Source organism: Trichechus manatus, unplaced genomic scaffold (genome assembly GCF_000243295.1).
Source record: "Trichechus manatus latirostris isolate Lorelei unplaced genomic scaffold, TriManLat1.0 scaffold00172, whole genome shotgun sequence".
NCBI classification, from domain to species: Eukaryota; Metazoa; Chordata; class Mammalia; order Sirenia; family Trichechidae; genus Trichechus; species Trichechus manatus.
This window is the reverse complement of record NW_004444108.1, coordinates 2681054-2697396: the sequence shown is the minus strand read 5'-3', so window position 1 is coordinate 2697396 and position 16343 is coordinate 2681054. Positions and strand designations below refer to the sequence as shown.

Sequence of the window (16343 nt, the reverse complement as noted above, 5' to 3'; positions counted from 1 at the left end):
ATTAAATTAAATTAAAAACTTCATAGTCATGTGTGATGGAGCTCGTGCCAGCCAAACAGCTTAAGAGCACCATCCTTGCCAAGCTCCACAGGGCAGAAACGCCTGCAGGTATACTTACAGTTTTCTCTACACTGGCTTATGAATCTGAGGTGAGAGTGGTGGTGAAATCTTTGCTTTCTAAACAACCTCCTACTCTTCTGGGGAAAATAAACCAGAGAATATTTTGGAGAACAAATGCAAGAAATTGTGGGTTCCATTCTTATGAGCTTCCTCTCTGGCCTGAAACCAATCTGCCCCTGGTACATGGAGGTATAGCAGCGTGGAAGACCAGGAGCCTCTTCTCTCTTCCCTAATCTTATCTCTAGTTTAGGATCCCAAGTTTCATATATTTATAGAAATGTTGTCATCAATTCAATTAATCTTCTAAAGATATTTTTGCTCTTAATCCAGGTTTTGAATCTTGTGACAACCAATTATATGACATGTGCATTCTTTATTTTTGTGCAACACAATACGTGTTACTGGAACACTTTAGAAAACATTACTGTAGTCTGTAACTCTGCAACGCTGCACACAAAGGACTTTGCGATGGATTTTTGTAATCATGTCTGGGATAATGGAGATTCTGAGCAACGTACCAATACTGAGAATCTTAACTCCAACAAATGATACTGTATTTTCTATATGTGAGCCCTTTGAACAGAGAGTTTGTTAAGAAAGTTTTTGGTACCCACTAGCTATAGACTATATCAGAGAATACACTATCATACGAAGCCAGATTATGTAATTATATACCTGATACTCAGTGTTCTAAATTTCTCACCATTCCTTAATATCTCCAAGAGGGGAAGTTCTCTGACTTGGTTTGGTACGAAGGTTGCTGAAGGAGGAAAATATGTTCCCTTCCCAATTCTGAGTAAGAACATACAGAGGTCTTTGGGAGGCATCAGGGTTAAGGATGTTGTACTAAACAATCTATAAGAATTTATGAAGATATATTTTCTTTTTTAAAGAAGAACGTTTCAATTCCTGAAAGGAGATAAAAATTTCTTTGGGAGAAGACATTGTAGCAATAATCCTTTCTTGTGTAAATGAATTTGTTTCATTTATTTGACCTCTGAAACGCCATGAATGAAACCCTTATGTACTTGAACTTCCTCAGCCCTCCTTCCTATTTTCCTTCCGTTGTGATAAATCTCACCTCTGACTTTACTGGGAACTCTGGAGCTTTCTTGAACATATTCCTAACTCATGTATGAAACTTTCTGTGTTCTGGTGCTTGATACAAACAACTTTACAACTTTCACTTTTAAAACGTTTTTGGATAGCCTTTCCGTTCAGGATCCTGGAATTTTTATAAAACCATGGAGGTTTTTTTTTTTTTTTTTTTTTCTTTTTGAACTAAAGGCTGTTGGTTTGTGGAATTTCCTTTAACTGGAAGCACGTATGCGTCTGTGGTTTTAGTGTTTCCCAGTTGTATAATATCTTGCATGTTTGTTTTTATTTTCAAAGCTGGAGAATTGAATGTTAATTTTCATATTTTATAGAGGGCTAACATTTTTCCTTCCTTTTTTCCCCCCAGTTGAAAGAGACAAGGATTTCTCTCACCAGCGAAGGCATTACAAAGAATTTCGATTTGATCTTACTCAAATTCCTCATGGAGAAGCAGTGACAGCAGCTGAATTCCGGATATACAAGGATCAGAGCAACAATCGATTTGAAAATGAAACAATTAAGATTAGCATATATCAGATCATCAAGGAATACACAAATAGGTATCACCTTTATATCTAATTTATATCCTAGAAAACAAATGTTAAATTGTAGTAAAACCTACTGATAACCCGTGTGATCTATTGAAATGTGTTTTCTTTGGATGTAATGATATTCAGGGCCATTTATAGATACATAGAAAAGTAAGAGTAATTGACCTGAAAAATCCTTATATATTTTACACCTTTTCCACTCGCGACACCAATCCGTGTACTAAGTGGTCTCATGCTTCCCCCATGACAACCTCTCCAAGGTGGGACATCGTAATTTGACAAAAAGGAAGAAAGAAAGAAACAAAACACCAGGATTTAAAAAATCTTTTGCTCTTAATTTTTCTCAGGCTATTGAAGGCATTTTTATCACCCTCTCTCTCTCTCACACACACACACAATATAGATAAATATTTGTTTTCTTTCTTTTATACTTTGGGAACTTTTCTTTATAATTTGGAACCTAAAAGAGGATAAACAGATTAAAAATACTTCATTTTTCTATCATATTACCACAATTAAAACAAAAAGAATTTCAACTTGAAAAGTTAATTTTAAATCTAATTTTTTAGTTTTGATTATTTATTGTTTCACGTATTTCTTAGCAACTAAAATGGAGGTAGGGCAAAAGGAAAAAAAAGAAAGAAAACAAAAACTAGTGCCTCTGGCCAGTTTTGAAGCTGTGATCATTTCTTGAAACTTCTGTCATCAAACGTGTAGATTTTATCTACTTTGTATTTTGAATTAGACTCAGAAACAAATGAAAAGTGAGTGCAGACTGTACTTGCTAATGTAGTGCATTCAACAATGCATATATATTCTCACATATACAAAGCTCAGTTTCTCTAAGGTATTATTTAGGACTGCTGAGGCTGGGGATCACTGCAGTAATGTAGACTGATGTTTTAGAGTTTTACACTCAAGACATCATCCGATCTATGAATCATCCAGTTTATGAATTTTTTGACAGTGTTATATGACCAAATAAAGGAAACATTACTAATTCGTTATGTCATCTCTTTTCCCTCTTATTTATATTAATAAGACTTAAAACTCTTAAAATTATCACTTGTATTCTTACCACCTCCCACCTCTCCCGTTTATCCCTAGGCATATTTAAATGTGTGCAATTTAAAGGAGTGTTCTGATATTTATTCAAACTTTTATTTTTCTTGGTAACAAGTTCACACTCTTTGCATCATTTCACTTATTTAATCTTTTCCTATAAGGCTGACAGCCCCAAATTCTATATAGAAGGCATTGCTCTTCAGTCACACCTCATATATCTGGCATTATTGGGAAATGAGGTTTTCCACATGATTGAATTTTCCAGATAATTCTGCTGAGTTAGCATGCTTTTGTTGATCGCCTACCTTGTGGCAAGCACAGGGGACATAAGGCAGAGTAAATAAGGCCTCAAAAGCTCATAGTCTGGCGGCCAGAGGCTGTGGTGGGCCTGCCGCACACAGACTTTAATAACTATAATACAATGTGCTAAGCACTATGATGTAAGTCTGCACTAAGTGTTTTGGAAATACAAATGGAAGGAAAATTAATTCTTTGGGTGGGAGAGTGAGAAAACTTAGGGGAAGCAACTGAGAAGAATTCACCTCTGAGCTGGGCCTTTCCTGATAAGTAGGAGCTTCCTAGCGGTGAAAAATGTATCCTAGAAGGAGAATCTCTAAGCATGAAAATGTTTAAATGTATATGAATGAAATAATACCAAAAAAGAAATTGTCAATGTCAGTATTTCTACTGATAAGAATAGCAACCAATCCTTATTCATTTTATGGGCACTAACCATGTGTCTGGCACTGACTGTTAAATGCTTTACATGAATTAAATTTTTCACAAATACATATCTATTCCCAAAAGAAAATGTACTATGTATAACTCACCCTTTTCCTAATGCTCAGCTATGATTATAAATTTCTGTACTCCATTGTAAAAACATTTTAAGCTAGCCTGCTCAATGTCATTAGCCACCTTCAGTGCTTGGATAAATTCAGTTACGCTGTCATCATGCCAGTTCACAGTCAGCTTCATATTTACATCATCTCCCTCCTCCTGCTTCTCTAAGATTTGTGATTCTTCTGTGGACATACTTTAAAATGTAGATTGACAATTTCCACTCAGGAAGATTTCTTGGGCTCTTGAGAGCAGTGTAGCAGAGCAAGGCAGTCAGATGGTCAGAGACATCTTCTCTAAGTATATAGGGCAGTACACAGGCATAATTGCATTTTTTCAGTGTGCAGGGATCATGCTCTATTTCATTGGTTCTCAGCTGAGACAATTATTTTGCTCCCTTAGGAAACATTTAGCAATGTCTGGAGAAATTTTTGGTTGTTACGACCGGAGAGAGGGTGCTAATGGGTATAAATGTTGGGGTAAGAATATGGGTATGGATACTGCTAAACATTCTACAATGGACTAGACAGACCCTCCTCCCAAGAATGATACCATCCAAAATATCCATAGTGCTCTATTTGAGATTGGAGAGATCCTTCTCTATCTGAAGATTTGAATTGCAAACCTAAAAAGAGAAACAATTTGTGTCACAAAGCAGTTAGTCAGCTAATTTTTCTTAGACTATTTCCTATTTGGGTCACAAGAATAAAATATAAAAGAGCTCTTAGGAACTTGTACTGGGTGCAGTACTCATTCATTAGGAGTCATTGAGAGTGGTTGGACTATATATCTAATTGTTTCATTTCTTTGTTTCTTGTTGAATGAAGGGATCTCCTGTGGCACATGTTTAGATTTTTTTGCAGGGGCAAAGTAATGGATGATGTATGTCAGCAAACCTGCTAAATATTAAATGTGTCCTGTCAATTGAAGAAAAAAATTCCACAGAGAGGAAAGTAATAGAATTTTTGTTGTGGGAATTCAATTTGTTTTCCCATTTCTGCCATGCTTGTCATTCAGTTTCATCTAATATCACTATTTTACCCATTTGCATCTGTACCTGAAAATGCCAATGCCTCAGGGGATCAGATATTCTGAAAACGGATGTACAGTGAGATTTACGGAGTGTTTTAATTACCATTTGAAAAGATCACTGAGCTAACAAATTTAGCTTTAAACACTTTTAAATTAAAGCTGCTCATGAGAGAAACTCTTGGCATTATAAACTTGAGAGACTATCATTTACTCACTTGTAGCACCTTGTTAATCTATGCAGTACTAGAGCTGTAGTTCAGGTTCCTTGAATGATATGATGGTTTTTTTGTCAGAAATACTCAGAAGAAGATATATGCTTTATCTTTGGGTGGGCTTCATTACATTTTTACTAGATTTTAACTGCTCAAAGATGAAAGAAGTTGGAAGGAGATGAGATAGTTATGATACTGGAAACTCTATGAACCTGGAGATGTCGTTGTGGACTTTAAGGTACACTTGTCATAGAATACAGGTAGTGTTGCAACTAATCCTCCAAAATTTATCTGTGCAGCTTCCAGACAATTTTCAAAAGCTTTTCTTGGACAGTTTTAGTGCTTTCTGATTAGCTAGTGGATATATTCTTGGTTGACTGTTTCTTTTCTCTTTCTTTCTCTCTCTTTCTCATCTACACACACACACTCCACATACGTTGTGGTTGTTAACTGTTGTACAGTTGGCCTCAAACCCATAGTGGTTCCATATGTGTCAGAATAGAACTGTGTTCCATAATGTTCTCAATGGTAGATTTATTGGAAGTAGATAACCAGGCCTTTCTTCCTGGTCTGCCTGTTACTACATTTGTTGTTGTTCTCATGTGCCATCGAGTCGGTTCCAACTCATAGTTACCCTATGTACAACAGAACAAAACACCACCTAGTCCTGCACCATTCTCACAATCTTTGCTATGTTTGAGCCCACTGTTGTGCGTCCATCTCGTTGAGGGTCTTCCTCTTTTTCCCTGACCCTGTACTTTACCAAGCGTGATGTCCTATTCCAGGGACTGGTCCTTCTTTATAATATGGCCAAAGTATGTGAGAGGCAGCCTTGCCATCCTCGCTTCTAAGGAGCATTCTGGCTGTACTTCTTCCAAGACAGAATTTTTTGTTCTTCTAGCAATCCATGGTATATTCAGTATTCTTCACCAACAACATAATCCAAAGGCATCAGTTCTTCTTCAGTCTTCCTTATTTACTGTCCAGGTATCACATGCATATGAGGCAATTAAAATACCATGGCTTGGGTCAGGCACACCTTAGTCCTTAAAGTGATATCTTTGCTTTTTAACACTTTGAAGATGTCTTTTTCAGCAGATTTGTCCAATGCAATGCATTGTTTGATTTCTTAACTGCTGCTTCCATGGGCATTGATAGTGGATCCAAGTGACATGAAATCCTTGACAAATTCAAAATTTTCTCTGTTTATTATGATGCTGGTCCAGTTGGGAGGATTTTTGTTTTCTTTAAGTTGAGATGTATTCCATACTGAAAGAAGTAGTCTTTGGTCTTCATCAGTAAGTGCTTCAAGTTCTCTTCACTTTCAGAAAGCAAGGTTGTGTCATCTGCATATCACAGGCTGTTAATGAGTCTTCCCCCAATCCTGATGCCTCGTTCTTCTTCGTATAATCCAGCTTCTCAAATAATTTGCTCAGTTTACAGATTGAATAAGTATGGTGAAAGGATACAACCCTGACACACACCTTTCCTGATTTTAAACCACCCAGCATCCCCTTGTTCTGTTCAAATGACTGCCTCTTGGTCTATGTACAGGTTCTGCATGAGCACAATTAAGTGTTCTGGAATTTCCATTCTTCGATGTTATCTATAATTTGTTATGATCCACACAGTAGAAAGCCTTTGCATAGTCAGTAAAACACAGGTAAACACCTTTCTGGTATCCTCTGCTTTCAGCCAGGAGCCATATTATATCAGCAATGATATCCTTCATTCCAAGTCCTCTTCTGAATCCAGCTAGAATTTCCGAAAGTTCCCTGTTGTTTTACTGCTGCAACTGTTTTTCAATAATCTTCAGCAAAATTTTACTTGTGTGTGATATTAATGATACTATTCAATAATTTCCACATTCTGTTGGATCACCTTTCTTTGGAATGGGCATAAATAAGGATCTCTTCTAGTCAGTTGGCCCAGTAGCTGTTTTCCAATTTTCTTGGCACAGAAGAGTGAGCACTTCCAGCACTACACTCATTTGTTGAAACATCTGAATTGGTATTCTGTCAATTCCTGGAGCCTTGTTTTGCAACAATGCCTTCAGTGCAGCTTGGACTTCTTTTCATACCATCAGTTCTTGATCATATGCTACTTCCAGAAGGGATTTAACATTAACCAATTCTTTTTGGTACAGTCACTCTGCGTATTCCTTCCATCTTCTTTTGATGCTTCCCGCGTCATTCAATATTTTGCCCATAGAATCCTTCAGTATTGCAACTTGAGGGCTAAATTTTTTCTTCAGTTCTTTCAGTTTGAGAAATGCAGGAAGTGTTTTTCCCTTTTGGTTTTCTAACTCCAAGTCTTTTCACATTTCATTATAATACTTTACTTTGTCTTCCTAGATGCCCTTTGTAATTTTTTGTTCAGTTCTTTTACTTCATCATTTCTTCCATTCTGTTTAGCTACTCTACTTTCAAAAGCAAGTTTCAGAGTCTCTTCTTGCATCCATTTTAGTCATTTCTTTCTTTCCTGTCTTTTTAATGATCTTTTACTTTGTTTGTGTATGATGTCCTTGATGTTATCCCACAACTCTTCTGGTCTTCAGTCATTAGTTTTCAATGTGTCAAATCTATTTAGAGATCGTCTCTAAATTCAGAAGGGATATATTTAAGAGTGTACTTTTGCTCTTGTGGACTTCTTTTAGTTTTCTTCAGCTTTAACTTGAACTTGCATATAAGCAATTGATGGTCTGTTCTGCAATTGGCCCCTGGCCTTTTTCTGACTGATGATATTGAGCTTTTCCATCGTCTTTTCCCACAGATGTAGTCGCTTTGATTCCTGTGTAATTACATTTGGCAAGGTCCATTGTATAGTTTATGTTGTTGAAAAAAGGTATTTGCAATGAGTAAATCATTGATCTTCCAAAATTCTATCATGCAATCTCCGGCATTGTTTTTTTATCAGCAAGGCCATATTTTGCAACTACCAATCCTTCTTCTTTGTTTCTAGCTTTCTCATTCCAATAACCAGTAATCATCAAAGCATCTTGATTGCATGTTTGATCAATTTCAGACTGCAGAAGTTTGTAAAAATCTTCAGTTTCTTCATTGTTGGCATTAGTGGTTGGTGCAAAAATTTGAATAATAGTTGTATTAACTGGGCTTCCTTGTAGGTGTATGTATTTTGTCCTGTCACTGGCAGTGCTGTTGTACTTTAGGATAGATCTTGAAATGTTCTTTTGTTGACGAATGCGATGTCGTTCCTCTCTAATTTGTCACTCCTGGCATAGTAGACCATATGAATATCCAATTCAAAATGGCCAATACAAGTCCATTTCTGTTCACTAATGCCTACAATATGGATCACTATTAGTTCAATTTCATTTTTGATGACAATTTCGCTAGATTCATACTTTGTACATTCCATGTTCTGATTGTTAATGGATGTTTGCAGCTGTTTCTTCTCCTTTTGAGTCACACCACATTAGCAAATGAAGGTCCCGAAAGCTTTACTTCATCCATGGCCTTAAGGTCGACTCTACTTTGAAGAAGCAGTTCTTCTCCAGTCATATTTTGGGTGCCTTCCAACCGGAGGGGTCATCTTCTGGCATTATATCAGACAGTGTTCGACTGGTATTTGAAAGGTTTGCACTGGCCAATATTTTTAAAAGTAGATTACCAGGTCCTTTTTCCTTGTCTGTCTTAGTCTGAAAGCTCTGCTGAAACCTGTCTACCGTGGGTGACCCTGCTGGTATTTGAAATACCAGTGGCATGGTGTCAAGCATCACAGCAACACGTAAGCCACTGCAGTAGGACAAACTGACAGAGGAGTGGTGGATACCTGCATATAGATGCATATAATTGAAGCCACAATGACCTGTAGAGTATTTCTCTTTCATTATCTCATAATGTTGATTCTACAAATAAATTTACTTCTTTTAGATAAGTTTTCAAGTTAATTTTTTCCCTGTAATTTAACTTAGGGACCAAGAGTCATTATAGACTATATATTATTAAATATGCCTAAAGTTAATGAATGAATTTCTGTATTAAAAATTTGTAAGTACAGGTTATTAACTAAGTGAGGATTCCATCCAAGGACTCATCCAGTGCATTTGGTTTACCCAATTCAACTTGTTATAAAGTGGCCTCATTTATAAAGAAGTATCACAGTCCTATTCCAAGATAGTGTTATAGATATGTAATTAATCATATATTTATTTCAGAAGGTTTTCATTATTGTCTATGTACATTTCTTCTAGTGTTGAAATATTTTGAAATATCCTATTTTCTAAATATGAATATAAATGTGTCCTATAACTATCCTCATGTCTCTTGCATTATCAAAATATCCCTCTACTTGATTCTATTTGTTTCCACTCCCCCAAAATTCTACACCATTTTTTCTCCATATGTTCGCCAAGCTCACTAATACAGAACTTTACTTTTACCCCTTTCACTTTCTTATATATTATTTACCCCTCAACTCACTGCAATTTGATTTCCATCAACTCCTCTCGACTGAAACTGACCATCGTAAGATTACCCACTAACAGCCTTGTCTTGGCAAATCATACTATTTGTCATGTCCTCAGTATTCGGTTTTGCTATTTCCTATTAAGTACGTGAAATATGCCAACTAGGAGAATATATCTGTTCATGTTCAGTCAGAAAAGTAGAACCACTATGAATCATATGGGCTAAGGGACATACTATAGGGACTAGGCTTTCTGCAATGATGGCGACTGGTTGAAACAGTTCATGTAAAGCTGTTGCATCTGCATCTGGTGATGAGTCTGAAGAATGTAGCATGGGCAGTTTGGATGGAAAATGGATGTGGAGTTGGAAAGAACAAGAACTAATTCCTGCGAGGATAACCTGGAACTTCAAGGACAAATTGAAACCATGTCTGTCTCCCTTGCCTCTGAGCCTCCAACTTCATTTATGTAGGTGACCTGCAGGGGAAGCCGGTGTACTTCACCACTAGCTGCTCATATCCCTGGACCAGGATGTGGAAAAGCTAAAGAAAGTGATCCGGCAGGAGCTGGAGGAGTTGTGGGCCAGGATCTGGACAAACTGATGGAGTTGAGATCCAGTTTGAGCGGGAAGAGAAGCAGACCAAGCTATACCCCACATCAATATGGTGATCCAGCAGAGCAGGGACAAAGTGCACTAGCAGCGGGAAAGCCTGCTGCTAGACGAATCTTCCAAGCATAAACTTGGCTGCTGCTTCAATCTAGTTTCTAAATCTTGTGCAAATTTCCCTTATGACCAACTCTAACCCAGAAGCAAACAGGGAAGGTATATCTGGGATTTGTAGTTACAGATTAGCTAATTTGACAAAGTACAAAACCTCAATAGCCCACCTTTTTTAACTAGGCATCATGCATACCTTTTATAACCTTTATAACTTCTAAAAAATAATAATAGCAAAATAATGATTTTTATTCATCTCTAGATGATGTTCATTCCTTTTCTAGTTGGTCATACTTCCCCTTTCGTGTCCTGTTACTTAATCACTGAGATACGAGGTTGTCTTAGTATTTAGTGCTGCTATAACAGAAATACCACAATTGGGTGGCTTTAACAAACAGAAATTTATTTTCTCACAGTTTAGAAGACTAGAAGTCTGAATTCAGGGTGCCAGCTCTAGGGGAAAGGCTCTCTCTGTCTGCTCTGGGGAAAAATCATTGTCTCTTCAGCTGCTGTTTCCTGGTTCCTTGGAGATCTCCATGCGGCTTGGCATCTATCTTCTCCATCTTTGCTTGCTTGTTTAATCTCTTTTATATCTCAAAAAAGATTGACTCAAGACACACCCTACACTAATCCTGCTTCATTAACGTAACAAAGACAAAACAAAAAACCAAACTAAACTCGACGCCATCGAGTTGATTCTGACTCATAGCTATCCTATAAAAAGACAACCCATTCCCAAATGGGATTATAACCACAAGCATAGAAGTTAGGATTTACAACACATATTTTTGGGGAACGCAATTCAATCCATAACAGAGGTTAACAACTATCAACACTCCTTATACTAGATAGCAGGGGGATGATAAAGGGAAGAAAAAAAAGAAAAGAATTGGTTAATATATACACAAATACATTAATATCAAGATAAGGAAGAAACACTCATGACTATTACAGTCCTCGTTTCTGCAACTGGTCACATGGCTGTAGCTGGTATTTATAAGTATCCAATCCATATCTTTTTTGTTTTCAGCAAGCACCATGGCTGGTCGTAGTTCCTTTCCTAGTGAGGTAAATCAAGCATTCACTCTTGAAGGGTCTGGACCACTAGTGGTAATGCCTGCATTAAGCTATAATTTTTCATTAACTTTAATGATAAGACATGAGAGTAATAAGAGGTAGTCCAGGGAATCTCTTGTATCCCAAACCTACTCCTCTTTACCCACACTGTGGTAGTAGCATCCTAATTTCCCCTTGATATTCAGAACCAATCAGTAACTCCCTTATTTCCTCGTTGATATACTGGAATGAGGAGCCTACAGTGGCTAGGTGGCAGTCTCAACTTCCAATTTAAAAAACTATTGCTATGGCCACTAGTGTAAGCATTCCACTATTGGAATTTAAGAGTTCTGGACCAGCAGAACCCAAAGTCTTGGGATCCAGAAGCAAATTTTTGCTAGTGGGTCACCAGGGGTAGTAGTGATGACAGAACTAGCTATTTGAGAAATATCCCTTTATTGTTTGCTGATTTAGATCGTATAAGGTTTCCTTGAGGATATTAATACATTCTTGAAAGATGTTATCACCCAACTGGTGGCATAACTGAGTGTTCCAAAGGCCATTCCACTGTCCTATTGGGTTAGCTGTTTCAAGGTCATAGGGAACATGATAAACGAGTGAATTCCATGAATATAAGCTCATTCTATATTTCATTTGCTACAAAATGTGTTTCTTTGTCGAAGGCAATGATGTGTGGAATTCCATAACAGTGAATAAGATAGTCTATATGTTCATAGATGGTGATTTTGGCAGAAGCATCATGGGAAAAGAAGGCAGATTCATATCCAAAGCACCTATTCCAGTTAGGAGAAACCACTGCCTTCCCATGATGTAATTGGTCCAATATTGTCAACCAAACACAAGACAGTGGTCTAATCCTGCTGGGGAATAGTGCACTAAGAATTTAGGGATTTGACCTTATGCAATTATGGGAGCTGGTTAAATAATCTATATAAGTATATTGCTCTGCATCTGATACTGGGCCTAAGGTCCTAGGACAGGCAGTCGGGTAGGAAATATAAATGTAAGGTAGAGGAGAGGAAGGACAAAGTAGAGTCTTGGAGAATGATCTGGAACTCATGAGGACATGGTTCGTGCCTCCAAACCTCCAACACCCAACGTCAATGATGAAAGTGTGTTCAGTGATTCAAGCACAAATTCTTCTTCACAGAGGTGCCCATGTATCTGACCCTGCATTCAAAGGAACTGAATAAGCAGATTTAGTGGAATCTGAAGGTGCTGTGAGCCCACCTGCTGCCCCACATCAACAAAAAGAATCAGAAGATCTGGACAATACACCTGATTTGTGCTAACACTTGACCACACAGCTATCTTCCAAGCATAAATATGGCTACTGCTTCACTTGCACCTTTCAATTCTTAACCAAATTTCTTTTGTGACCAACTCTAATCCAGAACTATACAGGGTAGTTCCAGTTTAGTTAAGTTGATACAGTACAAAACCACCATGGGGAGTCCATAAATGTAAAATTGACAGAGTGAATAAATGAATGAATGAATGAACAGATGAATTTGTGAAATGTCTGAAGTCACTTTGTGGCTCCATTTCTACCTAACTTGCCTTAGGCTGGTAACTGAAGGTTCAAGCATTTAGTGCCCCAATCCAAAATTCAATGATGTTTGAGTAGAAGGAGAGCAATTAAGATATGGTCCGGGACTAAGTGGAAAAACCATGATGTAAGATAAGGTGTTCCGAAAAAGAAATGTGGAAATCTGGGTTCTGGTACTGGTTAACCTCCAACTAGCTGAGTAACCATGAAGAAATCATTCGACTTCTCTTTATATTTTTCCATCAGTAGACTAAGTAATTGGCTAAGTAATTCACGTTCCAGCTAGTCTGAGTATTCTGTGATTTCTTTTGGTCACTTTCAGAGGTAGAATCCCAGACTAGCTGGTTTCAAACATGAAATTCTTGGTTATATATTGAATTATAATGAAAATACCTCATTTATTTGGCTGCAGAGATACTAGGGAAAGCTAACATTTTCAAACATCCAATACTTCATGCAAGGCGTGCTACTAGGCATGTTGACATAATGTGTATGCTTGATTATGGACACATCATATAATCAAGATATGACCACATAAAGATGATATCCCATTTACCCAAGTAAAATGTCAAAAAAATTAGAGAAGGAAATTGAATATTTATGCATTTGAATTTGCTTAAAGATTTATAGTAGATATAGTTAAAATGGTTGAAACTGCAACAGTTTATTAATAGAATTATACACACATATTTTAAATCACGTTATATTGAATGATTCCGTACATGTGGCCATATTCCTTGTTTCTACTCTCAAAATACTTATGTAATAACTTTCTCAAGCTCTTCATACGCATCTTTGACATCATGTCTATCACTAGAGCTACCTTTCGAATCATTTATCACAGTTTTACAAAGCATATCATCTTCAGGTCCATCTGTGTTTGAAAAATAGTATTTTCTGAATCTGTGTATGATGCTAGGAGCCCTGGTGGTGCAGTGGTTAAGCACTCAGCTGCTAACCAAAAGATTGGCAGTTCAACCCCACCAGCCACTCCACAGGAGAAAGATGTGGCAATCTGCTTTTGTAAAGATTACAGCCTTGGAAACTCTGTGGGGCAGTTCTACTCTGTGCCATAAGGTTGATATGAGTCTCAATCTACTCAGTGACAGTAAGTTTGGTTTTGGGTTTTGAGTATGATGCTGTCACTGCAAATATGTTTTATTAAAAGCACAAGTACCCATAGTTTTTTGCTTGTTTGTTTGTTTTTAGATCTATAAGTTTAGATCTATAAATGTTATATCCAGAATGCAACCTCTTACTCTATGCGCATATAAGTAATTTTTAAAAGAGTTACTTATAAATATAGCCAGTAGTTGGTTTTTTAAAGACATTTTTCCAGGAATAATTACTAAATTTCCTCCGTCTTCTTTTTCTTCCTTCACTTTTCTCCTCCTTCCCCTCCCCATTTTTGTCCCCTTCCTCCTTCTAACCACTTCTATCAGCTAATATCTATAAGCATCCAAAATGAACATCAACTAAAGCTATTCGAAGGTAATGTACCTTCCCAAATAACACTTCTCCTACCTTTACAATTAAAAATTAAGCAATTTAGAGACATCTGTATTATGATTATGATAGACCTTGTCAAGACTCAAGTGTAATTTCCTTTTCATTCTGATAAATATGTAGATTATATTACATGTAATTTTTTTATTTTTACAAAATCTTTTAATAGAAGGATTATGATTTTTTTTTATACAGGGGAAATGGAGGCTGAAAAATTCCTTATTTGTTTGATAAAAGCTATGTTTTAGCTCTTCTTCATCATGGTCTTAGCCCTAATTTTCCCATTACACCAATCTGCATTTTCAGATGCGTTGTGAAGTTGATAATAACTCAAATTTTGCTGAATTTTGGCTCCTACTGCTCAGTTCTTAGTAAAATACCCTTCTAGTATTTTTGAGACATGCCAAGACATGTATGCAAAACTCTTTCCTCTTTCAGTAAAAACAAAACAAAAAACAAAACCCTTGAAAATCAATATATACAAGTTCACCAGTTTCTCATACATGACTCAACATGTTTAAACTCTTGGTCATGATTAAAGTAGGATCTGCTAAAATGTATTTCTTTTTAGCTGTAAATGAATAATTTGACTCACTGAACACGAATGACCAAAGACCAGATGAGCTGTGGAAGGACATCATACATGAAGAAAGCAAGCGGTCATTAAAAAGATAGGAAAGAAAGAAAAGACCAAAATGGATGTCAGAAGAGACTCTGAAACTTGCTCTTGAATGAAGAGTAGCTAAAGCAAAAGGAAGAAATGAGGAAGTAAAAGAGTTGAACAGAAGATTTCGAAGGGCAGCTTGAGAAGACAAAGTATTATAATGAAATGTGCAAAGACCTGGAGATAGAAAACCAAAAGGGAAGAACACACTCAGCATTTCTCAAGCTGAAAGAACTGAAGAAAAAATTCAAGCCTCAAGTTGCAATACTGAAGGATTCTACGGGAAAATATTAAATGGTGCAGGAAGCATCAAAAGAAGATGGAAGGAATACACAGAGTCACTGTACCAAAAAGAATTGGTCGACAGTCGATCGATGTTCAACCATTTCAGGAAGTAGCATGTGATCAAGAACCTATGGTACTGAAGGAATAGGTCCAAGCTGCACTGAAGGCATTGGCTAAAAACAAGTCTCCAGGAATTGACGGAATACCGATTGAGATGTTTCAACAAAGGGATACAGCACTGGAAACATTCACTCATCTATGCCAAGAAATTTGGAAGACAGATACCTGGTCAACCGACTAAAAGAGATTGATATTTGTGCCCATTCCAAAGAAAGGTGATCCAACAGAATGCGGAAATTATCAAACAATATCATTAATATCACACGCAAGTAAAATTTTGCTGAAGATAATTCAAAAGTGGTTACAGCAATACAATGACAGGGAACTGCCAGAAATTCAAGCAAACAGAAAAAGACATGGAAGGAGGGATATCATTGCTGATGTCAGATGGCTCCTGGTTGAAAGCAGAGAATACCAGAAAGATGTTTACCTGTGTTTCATTGACTATGCAAAGGTATTCAAGTGTGTGGATCATAACAAATTATGGATAACATTCTGAAGAATGGGAATTCCAGGACACTTAATTGTGCTAATGAAGAACCTGTACATAGACCAAGAGGCAGTCGTTTGAACAGACTGTGCGCTCTAGGGAACAAGGGCATGCCTTCCTTCTGGACACTCAGGGGCAGCCGTCAGCCCCCCTGCCTTGCTCAGAGTCTGTCTTCCTGCTGCAGACAGATGCCTGTGCCTACACCAATCACCCATGCCTGTCTAGGACTGTGAGGGCCTACACCACACAGTTTCTGGCTATCTACCTGGGCACCTGAGCTGAATCCATACAGAAGGAGTAGGCAGACTCCTGAGCTCACATACCTAGTAACAGATCTAACCACCTGGTGACAGGACATTAGAGCTTCAAAGGTGACAATAATCAAACTAGCTCAAACGAGCACCCTATTTGGGCACATCAAAACAAAACAAGAAGCTAGGACACAGTAAGCGAACATAAAATAAATAAATATAATAACTTATTGATGGCTCAGAGACAACAGTCAATATCAAATCACATAAAGAGGCAATCCATGACAGCTACAGCAAGCTCCCAAAATAAAGAACCTATAAATTTTCCAGAGGAGGAAA

General features: G+C 37.2%; 1 protein-coding gene across 4 annotated transcripts in view; it reads left to right on the top strand.

The window, feature by feature from the left end:
* BMP5 (bone morphogenetic protein 5) overlaps window positions 1–16343 on the top strand; it is a 152099-nt gene that overhangs the window by 74188 nt on the left and 61568 nt on the right. For all 4 annotated transcript variants that reach the window (XM_023741114.1, XM_004386824.2, XM_004386823.2 and 1 more), the window contains exon 2: window positions 1583–1775. In XM_023741114.1, coding sequence (XP_023596882.1) covers window positions 1583–1775 — 193 coding nt within the window. The remainder of the gene's footprint in view (window positions 1–1582; window positions 1776–16343) is intronic.